Consider the following 18687-nt stretch of genomic DNA (forward strand, 5'->3'; position numbering starts at 1 on the left):
AGCTCATGCATACACATAGGATTAGTGCAGCACACATGCACACGTGCACACATGGGGCTGCTCCTAAGACTTAACCCGGATCAACTCAAACACAGCCAAGGCTGGATTCAGGAATTTATTTATTCAGTGTGTGTGTGGAGGGGGGGGGGGGTACAGTTAGGCAGATTTACTAACATTTAAAAGGTGTTCTTCCTTCCATTTTTCCTTCCTTTCTTTTACCTGCCTGTTTCCCTGCTTATAAAGATGTGCATGGGAAAACAGGCTATAAAAATTCCTTCCGCAGGATAAGGAATATTTATTGTAATGTGCATTTCATAGAGACTTTAAAGTAATTAACAGTGTGGTGGGCTAGCTTTGCTTTCACTTTGGGGTGCCCATGCGTTGACAGTTGGTATTCTTGTCTGGCAGGGGCAGGGAGAAGGAAGACCCCTGGTCAGGGCAGCATATTTTAACCCGTCAGCCTTGGAAGTTCTTAGAGTTGATAGGAGTTAGGAGAGTCAGGACCCCACACTGCATTGGCACCCCACTTTATATCAATGTCACCGGTCCCAACATACAACTACCCCAGTTCTTATTTCCACAATCCGTTTGTCCAGTTCTCCCACCCAAAGAAGACAAGTTGTACGGCAAGGACAAACAAGGCCCGGGCTGGCCAGGACAGGTGACATAGCATGCGGTGCCCGTTACCTGCAGATGGCCGACTGGCTGTATGCGGGGCCCTCTGTGGCACTGAGGGCTTGTCCCACCTGAGTCTGTGTCAGGCCAAGGGACAGGCGTCGGATTTTAAAAGCTTTGGCAAATTCTCGGATCTCCTCCAGATTAACCCCGTCCACCTCACCCGCTGCCGTTTGAGGATCTGTGGAGACGTTTTTTTTTTTTTTTAAAATAGGATCAACATGTCAACACACAGGATTTGTGTCACAGAGCAGCCACAGAGTGGCGGGGAAACCATCACGATACCTTCTTTGTCTCTCATCCTTCAATACACCTTCTTCCTGCACAATCCATCCTTCAAGACACTTCTATCCCAGGTAAGCCACTCCTGTTTACCCTGCCCCTTCCCAAAGCAAGGGCACAATTCTTTAGGGCTTAATAATAGTAGCCAGCAAGGGGAGGCTCTTGGTAGAGGGATTCAGACCCATCTGCTGGTAAGCCCGTTCCTAATCGGTGCCGAGTCAAACACAAGAAGGTCTTTTTCTTTGAAATGTCTTAATTGGAATGCTCCATGCTTACAACTGGCTACGGAGCAAACAGCACTCCGGGTTTTCCCTTCACCTGATCTCCATGTGGCCAGGGTAATAGATGGTAATCTCCCCTCATTTCTTACGTTCACATTACTCCTCGGAAGAGCACGGTCATGAAGCTGCGAGAATAATATTGTCTTTTTTTCCCCATAGCGGTTTACTGACACAGCCGCCTTTGTCCCCTGAAAGGGCACGTAATCAAAACTGCCTACCACAGGAAGGCTCCTTTGGTGCCGGATAACTCGGTCAATTTAGGACTTATCAAGGGAAATGACACAACAGCTGGAGAATGAAACTTTCTCCCCCCTGGCTACTGATCCCTGGAAAAATGAAAGTGTTCACCAGGCCGGGGGCCAGCATGGGCTAGGCCTGGTGGGAGATTTCAGTGCAGTTCAGTGCTGCCTGCCGGGAAGCCACTGCTGCTGTAGGCTTTCTCTCTATTGTTCGGCACCTCAGCCTTCCCACTCAGCTGAGAGTTGCTCTTCCTCATCCTGCGCAGCAACCCATCAGTTTCAGTGAATTTCTGCTCTTGTCCCAGGACCACGGTAGACTATGACACTTCTCTGGGCTTAGGGCTATATACTTGCTGGATGTTACCAAAGGGAACATTTGTACCCTGAGTGACCATTTTTAAAGTGCTTTCAAGTAAGGAGAGTGTTTCTATGTGTCTGTTGGGGCGGGGCCTAGAGCACTGTGTATAACCTCTCTCAACACAGGGGAGTAATCCCACCAGGCAATGGAAAATATACTGTCAATTAAAGGGCTAATATATGTATGTATATTACATTTATCTTCACATTAAAAAGAAAGCCTTGGTCAGGTACAATGGTATGTAGGTATGGTACAGAAGCAAGAGGGTAGACTGGATCCCTGGGCTCCAAGGCCAAAGCCGGGCAACTCAGCAAGACTGTTGAAGAAGACCTTAGAGTTTCCATAGTACTGGTCCTCAGTTCATCACAGATTAGAGGGGTTTGGCCACTGCAGTTAATTTGTAAGTATTTTAAAGTGTCTCCTGGTTTCTCAGAAGAGTCTGGGAGGCATGTTCTTATAGTTAACGCGCAAAAAACCTACAGGAAACCAGTGACGAAGTCTGATTGACTCTTCAGGGCAGGTCCCATGCTCAACAGGACATGGCTGCCCAAAATAAACTCAATGGCATTTTTGGAGGCTTGTTTTAAAAATCTTACAGGTCTTTTATGTATATGTTGTAGGTTGCCCTGGTGCTGGTTGTATTTTGATGTTAATCCCTCTTCCTCAAGAAGGGCTGCCCCCAAGGAGGAACAGACCATGCACTCAGGAGATCTCACCGAACCCTCCATTCTGACTGAACAAAGAAAGGCTCGAACCTGTGATTGGGCGGTGGAAGGGGTGAACATTTCAGGATAGCAGATTGAGGATTTATATGTATAGAAAGGACTTGGAAGGTGGTTTATAAGGTTGATTTAGATAAGACGAATTAAAGTCCCGCTTTTCCAGGACCCCTCCCCAAACTTCGTGCTAGAAACCTGACACTCAGTTACTGCAAGATGTGTCTGGGTATTTTGTGGTGGAGACTGTCCTCTGACTTTGAAATCCCAGCAGCACAGTAGTATGGAGTGGCTTTCAGGTTCGCAAAGAATTCTGGGAGATCACATCCGCACACACGGCAGTATCTAGCCCTTATTCCCCCATTGAATGGTTACAGAAGTCAGATCTGCAAACGAGCAGCACAGAAGGCGCACGCAAATATTAATTACTTGACAGCAGTAGAAAAAGGAACTTAAAGGAAAAGAAAGATTTCTGTGTTCTTTCGGGTGCACAGAGTCCACGTGTGCAGTAGTTTGTCCAGGTCACATGGAACCAATTCCCACCGCCTCTCGGCTCCTTTTCTCCAGCTCTGCTCACTTTTGCCGCCTGCCCAGAATGAGCTGTGAGCCTGACTTCAGACTTGCCGGTCTTGCTGCTTGGTTTGGTTCTGGGGCTTAAGCAGGAAATGCTGGGTAGCACAGGGGCCACAGTGCAGGACAGATTTACAGCATATCTCCCTAAGGACAATAACAACGCAAGTCCTTCGTGTGGAAGGAACAAGTATTAGGATTAAGTAAAGGTTTTAAAAGTCCACTTGCAAGAGGAGAGAGGCAAAAATTTAGTAGCCCGGGGATCCTGATTTAGAAGAGAAGGGGCACATTCTGTACCTGCTGATATAGAATGGTAGTGTGAAAGGCAAGATTGGCCAAGTCTCTCTCAGAGATGGTGAAATATTTGGTAGACTCGCAAGAAACCCTGGGTACTCAAAACTTCTCAATGCTCAAAGCTCAAAACAGGGAAAAATAAAAAATAAAAAAAGGCAGAGACTCTCTTTGTACAAACATAGGTTTTAGAACAGTGCTTTTCTGAATCTGGAAGGTTTGTGTTACTTGGTAGGGCCAAGGGCCAAGGGCACTTCTTCCAGTCAGCATGGTGTTGTGAGGCAGGGGATCTGCCTGCTCCTGCATCTGGGTGTGGCATCACCGCTGTGCCACTGTTTTTCTGAACCCAAATGGCCTCATCCAGCAGGCTTCAAGGTACAGGAAAACTTGGTGCTCATCTATAGAGGACTGACGAGGCAGACAGGCCCCACCTCTTTCTTTTCTCACCCCTTCTGCACTGCATAGGAGTGGGACAAAGCTGTGACTCGGTGGGACAGGAAGTCCTGTGTGGTCTGTGATTAGGGGAACGTTTTCCGACTGTCAAACTAGATATCTCTGTGGAAAATAGCCCTCTTGCTTTTACTGTTCCCATCTCTAGATTAACCAAAATCAGTCAGGTTAATTAGCATAGGAAGGACTGGTTTTTACACCATCATACACATACACACATACACACACACACATGCACTACACACACACACACACACACACACACACACACACACACACACACACGATGCACCAAATACACACACACATGCACTACATACACAATGCACCACATATACACATACATACATGCAACACACACACACACACATACACACACACATACAGACACACACACACACACACACACACACACAAAACCTGCAGTGTTGGGGAGAGTTAAGCATGCAGTCAGCAATTTTACATAAACTCATCCTTTCATCGTTTTTTTTTTTTTTTTTCTTCTACCTCCTCTTGAGATGATAACTCTTTGCTAATTCCCAACCCTTGGAACTCAACCTGCATGTGTGACTGTGCGGTTCTCTTTCAATTTTTCTCTTTTCTTTCCTTCTCCCACCCCCCCTTTTTTTTTGCTATATTACTAACAGCAATCAGAGTTAAAGAGAACAGGTAGGATTCTGAAATTCTATGTGCTGAGAAGTGTTGGCGTGAGTGCCAGTTGTCCACGGAAGTGTTGGGAGGAGGGAGTTCAGGGTTTTTCATGAGGCTCCAGTGAACTTGTTTCTGGTTTTACATAAAAACAAGAAAAGAAGTTTTCTTTCTTTTTCTTTTTTCTTACTCATAAAAGGTGGATAGCAGAGTACATTGCATGGTTGCCCCACAGAAGTCTTTTCATCCAAAGAGAAGCCATTGTTGGATATTTGTTAGCTGTGGCTTGATTATATGTTTGTGGAACTGGTCTCAGACATTGGCAGGGTGCTTTAGGTTTTTAGGCATTCCTTAGTTTATCAGATGACCATGCTGCTGTTTTCCTGTTTGTCTCAGACTGTCAGGTTGTTTTACTGTTGCAATAGTTTCTTTTGTTAAGGGATATGTGCTATTCTACTTGAGGAGGAGGTAAAGGTGTGCCCGTGGTGAGTGGAGGCTTTCCTGGGGTGTTACTTCAGCCCCCAGCCCATGTCAGTGTGCTACACCCACAGGGAGACAGATCAACTCCGTTCCCATTCTCTCACTCTTAGGGGAAGTTAGAGTTAGTTTTGAAGATGATCTGGGGTTGGCTTGATTAGAATCTCAAGAGGAATCTTCAGGGCCACCTCAAAAATGGATCCAGCAACTTTAGCCAGAAACCTAGGGTAGAGGTTCTCTGGTGGGAGGAGGTAGTGGTACCTTTTTTAGAAGTTGTCTAAAATTAAGTCAGCCCTGTACACAGAAGTCAGGGAGGAATAGCAGTGATGGACAGGGGTCATCTTAAAAGTGGCCCTGGTTCTGCAGAGGGAATCATTGAAGGTTTAGGAAATATTGGAGTTGGAAATTTACAGGGATTCAAAAGTGTGATGACAGTTCCCACATCAAAACGGAATGCAAGGACTTGAAAAAGCAGATATTCTTATGGAAATGGAACGCAAACTATAGGAGAACAAACCTACTGTGTGCATAGTATCTGGGCCTGTGTGGAACTGGGACTCAGTATATTCCAGGACACATGTTGCTGTGATTTCTTCCTCCCTCCTTTCCTCCCTCCCTCCCTCCCTTTCTCCCTCCCTCCCTCCTTTATTTCTTTGTTTCTTTGACTCTGTCTCTCTTTCTTTCTCTCTCTCTCTCTTCTTTCTTTCTCTCTTAGTTCCATCTTGCTGTTAGCCTTGATATTTGTGTAGCGTTCTGTTAAACAGCTGAACACATCGCATATCAACATCCGGTTATGATCTCTGTTTATGGAATCACCATAGGCATGAAATGTATCTTTCAAAGAAGCTGTCAAAAGCATGAATGAAAATCTAAGTGAAACAGAAACAACTATCAGCTCTTTTCATGGCACACAGTGGGTTCTAAAAAGGGAGAAACCATTGGAGAATGAAAATGTGGAATGGAAGAGACCCTTGCATTATGGCAATGTCACTGGTCTATCTAAGATTTCTCTATGCAACTAGCTGTCCTCATCTGTATGGTTCAGCTTTAGTTTTGAGGCGGTGACTAGCAATCTTTTGCTAAGGGTCTAGCTTACAAGTCAGGAGTTGTGGGTTTTTTGTTTTTGTTTTTGACCACTATATGAAGAACAGTAATGAAAACAGCAGCCCCTTCCCAGCAGTTAAAACCTCAAATATACCTACTTAAAATCCGTACACTGTACATTTCAAACCAAGCTAGAAGTTTTAAAAGTTATTCAGTGATTTTTCTTTTAGATTTTTTTTCCTAAAAGTTCAGCTTAGAGCTAGGGAGGTGACTCTGTAGGTGTGAGCTCCTGCTTAGGCATTAGGATCCTTAGAAACCATGGAAATACCAGGTGGGAATGGTGTGCTGCCTAAAGTTCTGCCTTAGAATGCAAAGATAGGCAGAGACTGGCTTCTGAGACTAGCCATAGCTTTGAGTTCTGGCCTTGACTGAGGTATCCCACTAGTAAGGTAGAAGATCTATCAAGGAAGATCCTGGACATCAACCTTGGTTCTTCTCACACACACACACACACACACACACACACACACACACACACACACACACACCAATAAATTAAATTAAGTTAATTAATAAATTAAATTCAGGTAGAATTCTAATGTTTTCCTACAACAACAATATGAGGCATTTCTTTATTAAAAAGACAAAGATATAATAAGATTAATCTTATCTATGAATTTATTTATCTGGGACAAAGGTTTATAGCCAAACACACAGAGTTGTATGTCTAGACAGATTAAAGGGTGAACTCCATATGTGTTCCTGCTGTGCAGTGTTGAGCCACATTTGAGACCATGAGTGTCCTGGTTAGTACCCGGAAGGACCTGGGCATTGTAATAGCCTCCCCTAGCATCTCATTCCATTTCCCTCTGCACTCAGAGCATCTTTCTAGTCTGCCTTGTGTATGTTGTTGAGTATGCAAGTTTTATTTTCCTTTGGAGGACATTGCCCTGTATTACCAGATCTGCCTGTTCTGTGTGAAGATCCTTACACTCTGTCTTTAACAAGTCTTTCTCTGTTCTTCACCGACAGACATTCTCACCTTATGGCACAGGTGCCAATGCAGTGTCTGGGTTTTTTAAACCCATGATTGTTGGACACTTGATTCCTGCATATATGTTTATATGTTTTCTGATTTCTTATGAAAATTTAGTAAAGGTTATATGGAAGTGAGCAAATGGTATTTAATCAGGCCGTTGTCCCATGCATCTGTTTGCTTGTGAAAGATGTGCTGGTTTCCTAACTCAGCAAACCATATACAGACCACCATATCCAGTTTATTAGGGAGGCAGTCTTCAGGCTTGCTTTATTTTGTGAATGGTTGTTTGGAGATTTCTGTCTGATTCCAGCCCACACAGCAGCCTGCCTGTGTCATTGAAGGTGGCTCATTGTTCACTTGCACACCCGCCCACAGGCATGCTCTCCTTTATTTCCTCTGACACCTACCGACAGAATGGCAGGGGACTTTAAACACAGAGGAAAGCAGCTTGACCCTCTAGCTGAGTGCCTGTTGTTGGTTATTTCAGCTCAGAGCTGTTTGCCCATGCCCTGCAAGCTGATCAGTTTCTAACTTTGGAAGCTGCAGTTCTGACTCGGCATACCAGAATCCCCTGAAATGGAGGCTGCTCCCAGCTTTCACTAATTCAGGGGTGTGCAGTGAGGTCAACGTCTCTAAGGAGTCAAATGACCTGGAGCACAGACATCGTTCCAATATTGGTCTAGTAGCCCTAGGAAATGAGGGAGAGAGGGAGGAAGGAGGGAAGTAGGGAGACAGACAGACAGACAGAGAGGAGAGAGAGAGAGAGAGAGAGAGAGAGAGAGAGAGAGAGAGAGAGAGAGAGAGAGAGAGAACTCGCAACAGGCAATAAAAATGTCACCATGATTAAATGGAGCCAGAAAGAATACTTACTGCTGACTAACTGGCCCACGCTCAAAGCTGAAGAAGAGGAGGATGAAGAGGAGGAGGAGGAAGCCTGTCGCACCGGACTTTGAGAGGTGGATGCTTGGCCATGAGCCAAGTGCAGAAGGTTGCCTTGGGTGCCTGCTTGACCCACTGATGTCTGAGAAGATTGGTGGAGCTACACAGGGGATGTAAAAAAGTACACAGTGAATGGAACATTGTGGGAAATTCTAGGGAGCGAACATTTCGTCTGGGGCTGATTCATTTTATTTTCACGAATACAGTGTCTATTTCCTGGGAAGAGCACTATACCCAAGCAGGATTTATTTTTGTGTATATAATATGTTGCTTGCTTGCTTGACAGGCATTTTATTAGAAATTCTAAATATATTATTAATTCCCTTCTTGGCTTGCCAGAATACTCAATTTTTTACATTTCTCAGCCGTAGTGTGTGACTGAACTTTTTTCTGCCTGTTTACACAATTCCCACACACCAGGGAGGCTTCTCAGGCTGGTGTACAAAGAAACAACACAATTCAAATGCAAAGCTCAAACTTAAAGTTGGGCCTGTGCCCATCGCTCAAAGAACTGAGTTTAGGGGAGGTTCCAGTTATGGCTGGCAGTTTTTCTCTCCTGCTTCCAGTCTTGGGTGCCTTATGTAAAACTGACAACATGCTTTCTGACATCCTCTAGAAATCCAGTAATCAGAGCAAGGAAAGACTATTCCATAATATATAAAGTCTCACTTGCTACTTTTATAGGGAGGTGTCGAGAGAGAGTTTCTCTGTGTAGCATGGGCTATACCGGAACTTGCTCTGTAGAAAAGGCTGGTCTTAAACTCAGGGCTCAGGGATCTGCCTACCTGTGCATCGAAATTACTGGGATTAAAGGTGTGTGCCACCATAGTCCTTTAAAAAAAAAAAGACTTTCTATTATTTATTTATTTATTAATTAATTAATTAATTTATTTATTTATTCTCTCTTGTCTCTCTGTGTGTTTATGTGTGTTTCTGTGCAAGTGTTTGTGAATGTGTGCATGCAGGTGTGAAGTCCTGGACTTAAGCCAATGATTACAAGTGTCACAGCACTTGGAGCTGAAGTCACAGGCATTTGTGAATGAGTTGACCTAAGTCCTGGGATCCAAGTGCCAGTCTTTCTCAGAGAGCAACACAAAGTCTTCACTACAGAACCATCTCTCTAGCCCCTTAGCTGCTCTCTTATGCTATGTTGGCTCCTGGATTAAGGGTATGTTCATGGTCTCTTTAACTGAATTCTCACACTACTGTTGCCTCTGTAGAGGGAAGCCAGGGCAGGGAGGAGTTGGGATGTGATGACCATTCATCCTCCTGGTATGAAAGAGCTGGTCTCTGGACATGTGAAGACTGGTCCTGGACTTAAGCCAATGATTACAGGACACAAAGAGAAACTCATTTACTTTTTTAAAGTTTTTGAACTTTGTGTCTTGTGTCTGTTTACTTATTACTCCTTTAAGGTCTCTCAAGGTAATTGGTTCTGAGAGGTTGAGGGAAGAGAGAGGAGAAAAGTTCTACTAGGCAACCTGGGTTTCCCTTCTAAAAAGATGTTCAGGGCCCTAAGTAAATGGAAGGGTAGCTTGGCAGTAGCCACCCCAGTTAACTGTAAGCAATATTTGGTTCACACTAAAAGGCATGACAAGGCTTTTATAAAAGTGGGGCAGTCTGGGAACCAAATCAGCCTGGGCAATGAACTTTGGTGGGAGCTGTCCAGCAAGACAGCCTCTGGCAGCCTTATCTAAGAGCCTCCGGCTCGTCAGCTCCCCTCTACGTCTGCCTTTTCTGTGTGCACATTCTCCAGTTAACAGTTTTGAAGATACAGTTCTCAAGTAGTGAAACACACCCATTTCAAACACAGTCTGAGAAGTCTTTCAAGTGGATACACCCTGAAATCACCATTAAAATCAAGACAGGAAGCTCTATCGTTTTATAAAGTTTCCTCTGGCAAACAATGTCTACCCTCAATTCTCTGCCTTGACAACCACTGCTCTGCTTTCTCTCATGATGGATTCATTTGGTATAACGATAGAGATGGAATTATGTGACACACTCTTTTGTATCCACCATCCTTTGCTTGGCAGACGGTTTAGAGATTCATCTAGTCTGTTGTATACTCTAGTAGTAGTTCATTCTCTTTGATAGAAAAGTAGTAGTTCACTCCAGTGACACGTTTTCCCTTTCACAATACATACATTATACTGTTTATCCATTTTTTTGTTGGTAGATATTTGGGTGTTTCTAGTTTGGGAATATGATCAATAATTCTTTTATAAACATTTGTGTTCAAGTCTGTGAGTCTAGTTTTTTAAAAATGAAAGTGAGTTTCTGTGAGTAGAGCTATATATTTCCAGCACTGATCGTTCTATAAATTCTTCCTAAGACATTCCAAAGTCGATGTCCATTTCACACTGACTCCAGGAATGCATAAGAATTCCGGTTGCTCCTTTGTCATCACTATAGCATCTTAGCTTATCAGCTTCTTAAACACCCCAATGTCTTTCTAGCAGTTCTAGTAACAGGTGACCCTAGAAATGAACTTAAGGCTGTTTCCCACTGTGCTCTTTCCCTCTGCCGTGGTCAATTACACTATCCATACCCAGGCGCTATCCCTGAATAGCACACATGCCTCTGTGGCTATGGAAAGTACATGACTGGCCCATTTGACCACTGAACACCAGAATCTAGATGTCTACTTGCCCCACAAAGGAATTTCTTATAGTTACAATTTAACTGGACATCCTTGTTAGTTAGATATTCTAAATAAAGGTTGTGAGTCAAGGATGGTCATAACTGACAAGAGGAACCCAAATTGGTAGGCCCCAAACAACTGCCTAAGGTAATTAGCCAATTTGATGAGCACATAATCAACAATTAAATCCTGAAAATTTTATGTTGTAGGGCTGGCTGCCTAGTAAAGATTAAATCCATTTTAATTTACTTCATAAATTGTGACAGATATTTCACATCAATCTTTGCCTCTAACCTATTGAGTTGTCTTTCCAGTGACCAGTGCAGGGTAAACATATTTACAGGCTTGAGGTACCATTCATAAGGAAGTTTTCTAGCTCCTTAATATCTTCACTAATAAGTTATTGGCGTTGACTGTGATAAAGTGTCTCGAAGCTGGACAGGACTATATAATCAGTTGAAACATTTCTTCTGTAGACATGACACAGTTAAAAAGAACATGGGCACACTGAAATGTCACTTAGGAATCATGAAGTCAAGCTGGGGTTTGTGGATAATTTGATGCAGAAGAAGAAATTCAAGAGGAAAACAAACCAACATTTGAAAAGAACTTGCTCCACATGTGTAGTTAAAGAGAGAAAGAGTAATCTAAGATTTGTAAAAATTTTAAATATTTTTCCTCCAAAGAGAACATTTGTCAAGGGTATTGAGATTTTAGTTTCTTTCCTGAGTTCTGCTAGACAGTTAAACAAAAGTGCATAAGAATTCTTAGGGGCTTCAAACTTATAAACAATTGAATAGATTGTAATGGTACCTCCCCCTCTCTCTTTCTTTTCTTATTCCAGTTGCCAGTGTGGATTTTTGGATGCTAATTCTAAAAGAGCTGTGAGCTCAGAGGGAGCTGTGTGATGTGTAAAGTAATCAGCATCTCCCAGAAAAAGAGGACATGGATGTCACCATAGTATCTACCTTTGTGCAGTTAGTTTATGTCAATGTGACATGAGTTAGAGTCAGCTGGAAAGAGGGACTGCAATTGAGAAAATGCTCCTACCAGATTGCTCTGTGGACAAGGCTTGGTTCATTGTATTATTTTGTGATGAATGGTAAAAGGACCCAGTTCACTGTGTGCGGTGCCACCTCTGGGTTGTTGGTGGTCTTGGGTGCTATAAGACAGTAGGCCGAGAAAGCCATACGGAGCAAACCAGTAACCAGTATTTCTCCATGGCCTCTGCTTTGGTTTATGCCTTGAGTTCCTGCCCTGAGTTCCCTGGATGATGGACTGTAACTATAAGATGAAATAAACATTTTCCTCCTCAAGTTGCTTTTGTTCATGGTATTCCCTCAGAGCCCAAGTAAGACCCATTTTCTACCCAGCAGACAGCGATGCTTCAAATGAACATGGCATTGCGTCTTGGATGCTTGAGATGTAATGATTTTGGCATATTATCTTTTAAAAGTATGCTTAGAACTATATTTACAAAGAAGAAGAAAAAGTAGTAGTATAGTAGTAGTAGAAGAAGAAGAAACAAGGAAGAAAAGAAGAAGGACGAGGAGGAGGAGGAGGAGAAGAAGAAGAAGACGATTTAAGAGATTTAAGCTATTTTTGTGAAAGAACTCTGTGGTTCCATTGTAAAATTTAATGTACTTTTAAAAAGCAGTATTAGGAAAATATGTAATTTGATTTGATTATGTTGCTTTTGAAGGTACTGACCTTAACTGACCAAAACCATGCTTTGTCTTAAATGTTGGCAAAAAAAATGTCCAAAGCATAACTGGCCACAGGAACTGGGGTAGTTTAGGAAAGGGGAGGGGAGGCTGTAAATAACTCTAAGTGCACACCTAACGATAGCCTTCTTTGTTGGATCTTGATGGTGTTTTAGAGATGAGGCAGCAGATTCCTGAGGAGAAGGTGACTGCTGAACAAAACAAGAGCACAGCCGCCGTGGGTCCCGGCCGTGGGCACTGCTCCTCCTTCACTGCAGGGCCAAAAGTTGGCAAGTCAAAAACCCAGAGCCATGGTTGGCAGTGTGAGAACCAACGAGGCGAGCCTGACAGAGCTTCCAGTCCCTAGAGTAGATCCAGCCACTCAGACACATCCACTTCCACTTCTGTCCTAATAAGGAGTTTAAACTTTTTTTAGTTTAGATATTTAGTTCTCTACAGGCCCACCTGTCTTTAAAACTTGATATTTTTATGAGTAACATGACACTGTTGGGTAACTGGTATGACCCGAGGACATGTTAGAGATGGGACAGACTGTCCTCTGTTTGACAGAATTAATTCTGGTGTCTGGAGTACTCCCAAGTCACTTTACTTGGTGTTGTTCTTTTACGTAGTAAAACTCTGCTCACTGTACTTGTATGAAGCTTCTTAAAGGAGCTGTGGTTTACCTGCATTTGAGTTTGAGCCTTCACATAGCTTTTGGTGTTGTGAGCCGGGTGCAGATAGGCTGAGTGAATGGGACACATGAGTAAAGTCGGGGACAGTCCTTGTTAGCCACAGGAGCTCCCACATCTCTCACACATGAGATGGTCAAGAGGGAGACAGGACACAGACTGACCTGGCTGACCCTATGCTACCTCCTCACACAAGCTGGCTTCATGGGACGGCTTCACTCATTGGCAATGCCAGGGTCTTTCATATATTCAACAAAGACTAAAATAGCAGTATCTTAGAGATGTGTGTGTGTGTGTGTGTGTGTGTGTGTGTGTGTGTGTGTATGATCTTTTTTCTCACGTGACTGGTTCCTTGTATCTTGCCTGTGTGGTCTTTAATGGTATTTTAGATTCTGGAATAAAACATCTTTTATTAATTTCATGATCGTATAAAAAAAGTATGGGTGGCAAGTGTCTTGGAAAAATGAAAGAAACCTGAGTGTGCTCTTCAAGCCGGGAAAGGATTGCATAGAAACAGTGAAATTTATGCAGGGAAGTTCATGTGGGAAGAACAATCTCCAGATCTGTGAAGGCCAATGGAGAATGTCTGGCCATCCACAGGTAATAGAGTGGCAAAGCCAAGGTCGCATTTCTGAGGGTGAGAGACAGGTGGGGAGGAAAGCATCTTGCCTCTGTTGCCTGTGCCAGGCATTTCGAGGGTGTGAGGAAGTGAGGAGTTAGAACAAGAGGATTTAGTGGAGCATTCCAGTTGCAGGCAGGAGAGCATCCCAAAAGGGAGGGACTGCAGCCCGAGATCAGCAGGGACACACAGGGGAGTGTGAGTTAGATTTGAAGTGCAGAGTGGAAAAGTTCTGTACAGCTGAGATGCTGCAGTGAGAGATCATGGAAAGAAAAAGCTGATATAGAGGAGGCAGCACTGGGGTGAAGTCTTCCCAGGCTCTCTGTGAGATGCTAATGTGGAACATCTTGACAAATACTAGAATACACCGGAAAGCCACAGTGAGCCTGGGCTGGGTGTCTTCAGGGATGGCTCTGGAGTGCCCAGTGCCTCAGATGGTGAAATAGAATTCAGCAGCTTTGAACACACTGACTTATCTTTCCTAGGCTGGGGCTGGATTTACCTGGATGAGGCTGAGTTTGAGCCGGCCCCCGTCTTTCGGGTGTCAACTTGTGATGATCAGTAGTTTGAGGAAAGAAAGCTGAGATGGGGGAGCAACAGAAGCACAAATCACAGAGAAGGGCTGATGGCCCAGTTCCCGCAGGATGCTGTTGCTCGGGGGACTTGGGCTAAGGTATTTCAGGGTGCATGCTGTACGGAGAACACTGTCAAACCGATGGGCACTTTTTAATCTATCTGCCTTGGGATAGCCACCAAGCTGCAGATTTTCATAGTCTTATAGTGAAGACCAGCAACTCGGAGCCCACAGACATGATAAAAAAATGTACAAGCCAAGGAAGGACTCCTCCTCATGAGCAAAGGCTGTTCTTTGCTGGTATCTAGCTGGAACACGGGCAGACTTTGACTACAATGTTTAAAAGGTTTTGCCCTTCATTTTGAAGCTTTATGGTAGTGCTTACACTACTCCCAAGAAGAGCAAGCAGAAGAGCAGCAAGGCTTAGGTTGGCTGTCCTGAAATTCTACAAGGTGGATAAAATGTCAGAATTAGCCTTATTGGTCAAGAATGGCCTTCAGATGAATGTGATATTGAAGATTTCACAGCCAGCCACGTTATCATAAAATTCTGTGGCATGTGTGTTCATCAAAACAGAAGGCGTGAGTAATTGTGTAAGTTAATAAAAACAATAACCGAAAAGGGGGGAAAGTATTTCCAATAAACGTGAGTTTTCTTTTGTATTTATTTGAAAAAAAGAATTGGCATTTTAGGAGAACTGAGTTGTCTAAGCTGCTTCCTAGTAGCTTTCTTGTAGCACTGAATGTTCAGAAGAAAAACCCCAAAGTCTTTACTTGGAAGACAATCTCTCAGTATCATAATAATTTTTAAAAGTTGGTGTTTGACTCTCTAGGTTGAAACATTTGCTTTTCACACTTTCCTTATGAGATAAAAATTCCCCTTAATGTTTACTAGGGTTTAGTCAAAGGCAAAACACACACACTTGGAGAAAGTGATGGCTTATGAAGGAATCATGAACTCAGCCACAGGACAAACCTGTGGTTGGGAACTGGTCTCTCACCCAAACGAGTCTTTAAAGTTGGGGGCAGCCAAAAAATCTGGGGCAGGAAACAAAAGTCCACTTTCAAACTCCACTAAATCCTTTAGTTTTTATATGTAAAGCATTTTATCCAGCTCTTTCCCTTCTCGTTCTTTATGTTTTTGCCCCGCTCATCAAGCCGGGTCTGGACTGGTAGGTTCTATAGAACTTTATTTAGGATTATTGGATACTGGTATACTTTTTTAAAAGTTTGTGTTTCAGACAGCAAGTTGGTAGGCTCTTCCCAGTCAAACAGTGTTAGATACTCCCTTTTTGGATTGTATTCAGGTCCCTTTTAGTCAGGGTTAGACCACCAAAAAGCTTAACATGTGGTTAATGCTATTTAAAAATTCAAGGGACCCATTCCAGATCATCTGATCTGAGAGTTTTATTTTTTCTTGACATGGATTTCCTTTTGTGTAGGGGTTAGGGACTGTCCTGCAATCTACAACATAGCTTACTATCAGAATCATGCTCTTTTGAGATCCAGCATTTGCCATAGATCACTCAGAAGAATAAATTGAGAAGCTTCTTTACTGAATGATAGAAATCCTTTAGTTTTAGGACGTGCACATATTATAGTTCTTCAATGCAAAGGGTACTATTTAAAGAAAAATCAAAGCCCACTGTTGCCATACCTCTGGTGTAAGGCTTGCTGTGTCTGATTGGGAGTGTTGATGCTTACAATTGTAGTTGTTGCTCTTAGTACCCAAGCCTGATTATCTATTGATGATTTTCCCAATCCTGAGCCTTAACTTCATGCTCCAACGTGTTTCAATTACACCTAATGCAGAGACAAACTCCGCTATCTCTACCACTCCCCTGACATTTGGGAGCTAGTTCATCCTGGTTCCCCCAGCTTTTTCTAGAGCAGGATAAGCGGCTTGATGCCTGCTATGACTTGGGGGAAGGTTGACCTTCCCCACATTCTTTTCAGTCACAATTTTGTATGTAACAGATGCAGGCACATATTTTCCCACAAAGGGCATCATTTCCTCTATTTGGGATGCTAGTTTTGACTGACAGGAATTTGCCAGGTCATAACAGTGGAGTCCCACCTGTCTACTCAGTAGTAGTAAAGTTTGATTCTAGGAGAGATAAGTATGGTATGGAAAAGCTCCAGAAGTGTTTGTGGATGTGTGAGAGAGACTATGGAAATATTGCTGACGACTAGTGTGGGCACAGTTGAAAAGTGGTGGCATTCCTTAATTAGGCCCTTTACCTCTATTCACCTATGAAATCCAAGGTGAGAGCAACTTTACATCAAGTGATAATGACTTCTAGCCAATTCACTTTCCTGACAATTTATGACTTGGCTTTGCTGACTTAGCTTTTTATTTGTTTTCAGAGAAGGCAGGCAGGCCTCATTCCTTTTTTTCTTCCTAGAGATAATTATGAATAGGCTCAAATAAACAGAAGTAGGGTTGAAAAAGCCAAAGGGGCTGGGTGTAGGGGTGCACATGTTACCCCAGCAGAGGAAGCTGCATCTGCATGTGTTCAAGGAGGTCTGGTCTACACAGCAAGTTCCATGCTAGCCAGGGCTACATAGAAAGACAGAGAAGCTAGCCTCTTTTGAAGGTGGAAAATCAGACAATCAAGTGGCTCCCTGTAAATGACAAAAGGTGACTATGGGCACGGAAGTCTCTAACTTAAAGGTGGGTCTCTCGGGAACTTCTTCCCAGCCTAGGCTCTAGCTGGGAACAATGGCTCCACTGGCCAAGATTAAACTTCTAGTGCAGAGACACAGGCCCTGGTTTCCAGGCACCAGGCCCTTTGTGCCCACTGGTGTCATAATCTTTTCAGTTTTGTTTTTTCTCATGACATCTGCCATGGAGATAAGTGTCATATCTGAACAAGTCTTTGAAGACCGTGGAGCGTCTTTGCTAGGTCATAAACTCCAGGAAAGAAGAGTTCACGGTGCCTGCCTTACCCACTCACACAGCAAGCTTCCAGGTATACTGCCTGACATACGGTTGATGGCCAAAAAAATATTTCCAGTAAACATTTTTAATATTAATTGAGCAAGCAAGTGGGTTTCTGTAGTGACAATTCTGGAATTAAAAAAAAAAAACCCACAAATATAAGAAAGTGATTTCATTCTAATCCCATGTGTGAGGACATGGGTCTGTTTCGGACTGACTACGATTTTCCTCGTGCTCTAGCAGAGGCATGGTTTGCCAGCTGCAGATAGTTTCTGGGATTGTGTGGTGTTTGGAATTCTCAGAATTTTTCAAGGGTATATCAATGGTAGGTTTCGGAGAGGTGGGTTTAGCAGTTGTTGGTCAACTGAGGTTGGTTGTAGTTTGTTAGTAGCGGTGGATGGTTGAAGAAGAAACAAAAGGAAAGAAATTAGATACAAGGGTTCCTCCACATATACACCCTTCTCTTATCTCTCTCCCTCTCTTCTATCTTTCTTCCTCTCCTATATAGTGCTAGAAGTAGATACTGGCGTGGGATTAAGGGTGGGCAAAATGAACCCACAAGCTAGACCAGCTACAGGTTTCTGTGCTGGCCTCTGAGTGCCTCTGAGGTGGGAAGGCACAGGTGATGCTGTTGTCTCTGGAGGGATTTTTCTGTGCTGCTGTAGCAAATGGCATGTTGGTGCCTTATTCTCATCTCTTCGCATTTTTCTTTTGTCAGCTGCTTGACATCCTATAGTCTCTCGAAAACATATAAAGCTTCATCCCCAGCTGCATATTGGCTGCTGGCCTTCACATTCCGTTCTGCCACATTCCTTTTATCATTGTACCCCCAACCTTAAAACTGGGTCTTAGCCCTGTTCTGGTTTGACTTACTGACTCAGTCTGGTTAAGCAGGTGACTCTTTCCAAATTGCTTAAAACAGAACTGACCCATACCTCAAAATGTCTTCTACCTGATGTCTTCTCTGCAGCATTTGATGTCTGTCTGGACCCTACCGTTAGATCATCACTCCTGTGCTGGGTAGCCTTACTCCAGGTTCCTCCCCTGCTTAGCCATCACCTCTTCTTCCCCTTCCTCTCCTGTTCTTTTTAAGAACTGGCATTTACCAGGCAGATCCTGGATCTTGCTCCTTTTTCCTATCTCTAGTAGCAAAAACACCTCTAGACTCCTATTGTCAGCTGCTGTTCAGTAGCTGCTCGGTAATTCTTGTTTGGCTTTCACTATTGCCCCCTAAGTAGTTTGTTTACAGTAGGGATGTCATAATTTCAATCCAACTTTCAACGTCCCTTCAGACTTATTTTCTTAGGGGAAGAAAATCGAGCATATAACCTCTTTCTGTGTAACACCCACCTCCCATGGTCCTCAGGGTGGCACCTTCACTGCCATTGGTGGCTGAAGTGGCAATGGTGTTGTGACTGAATCATAGCTTGCTGTTTCCCAGACACAGGTCTGATCACTCTGTCCCTCACACAGGTTCTTTGAGGTAGGTGCTGATATCCCCGTCCT

The 18687-nt window shown here is 43.5% G+C and overlaps 1 protein-coding gene across 1 annotated transcript in view; it reads right to left on the reverse strand.

Moving 5' to 3' along the window:
• The window catches only part of POU6F2 (POU class 6 homeobox 2), a gene marked incomplete at both ends in the record, with an annotated part of 485745 nt that overhangs the window by 3074 nt on the left and 463984 nt on the right, over positions 1 to 18687 (reverse strand). The window contains 2 exons of the mRNA XM_080918430.1: positions 688 to 856; positions 7941 to 8109. Of these exons, the coding sequence (XP_080774556.1) occupies positions 688 to 856; positions 7941 to 8109 (338 nt within the window). The remainder of the gene's footprint in view (positions 1 to 687; positions 857 to 7940; positions 8110 to 18687) is intronic.

The sequence above is a fragment of the Micromys minutus genome, assembly GCF_963924665.1.
Source record: "Micromys minutus genome assembly, chromosome: 6".
Classification (NCBI taxonomy): Eukaryota; Metazoa; Chordata; class Mammalia; order Rodentia; family Muridae; genus Micromys; species Micromys minutus.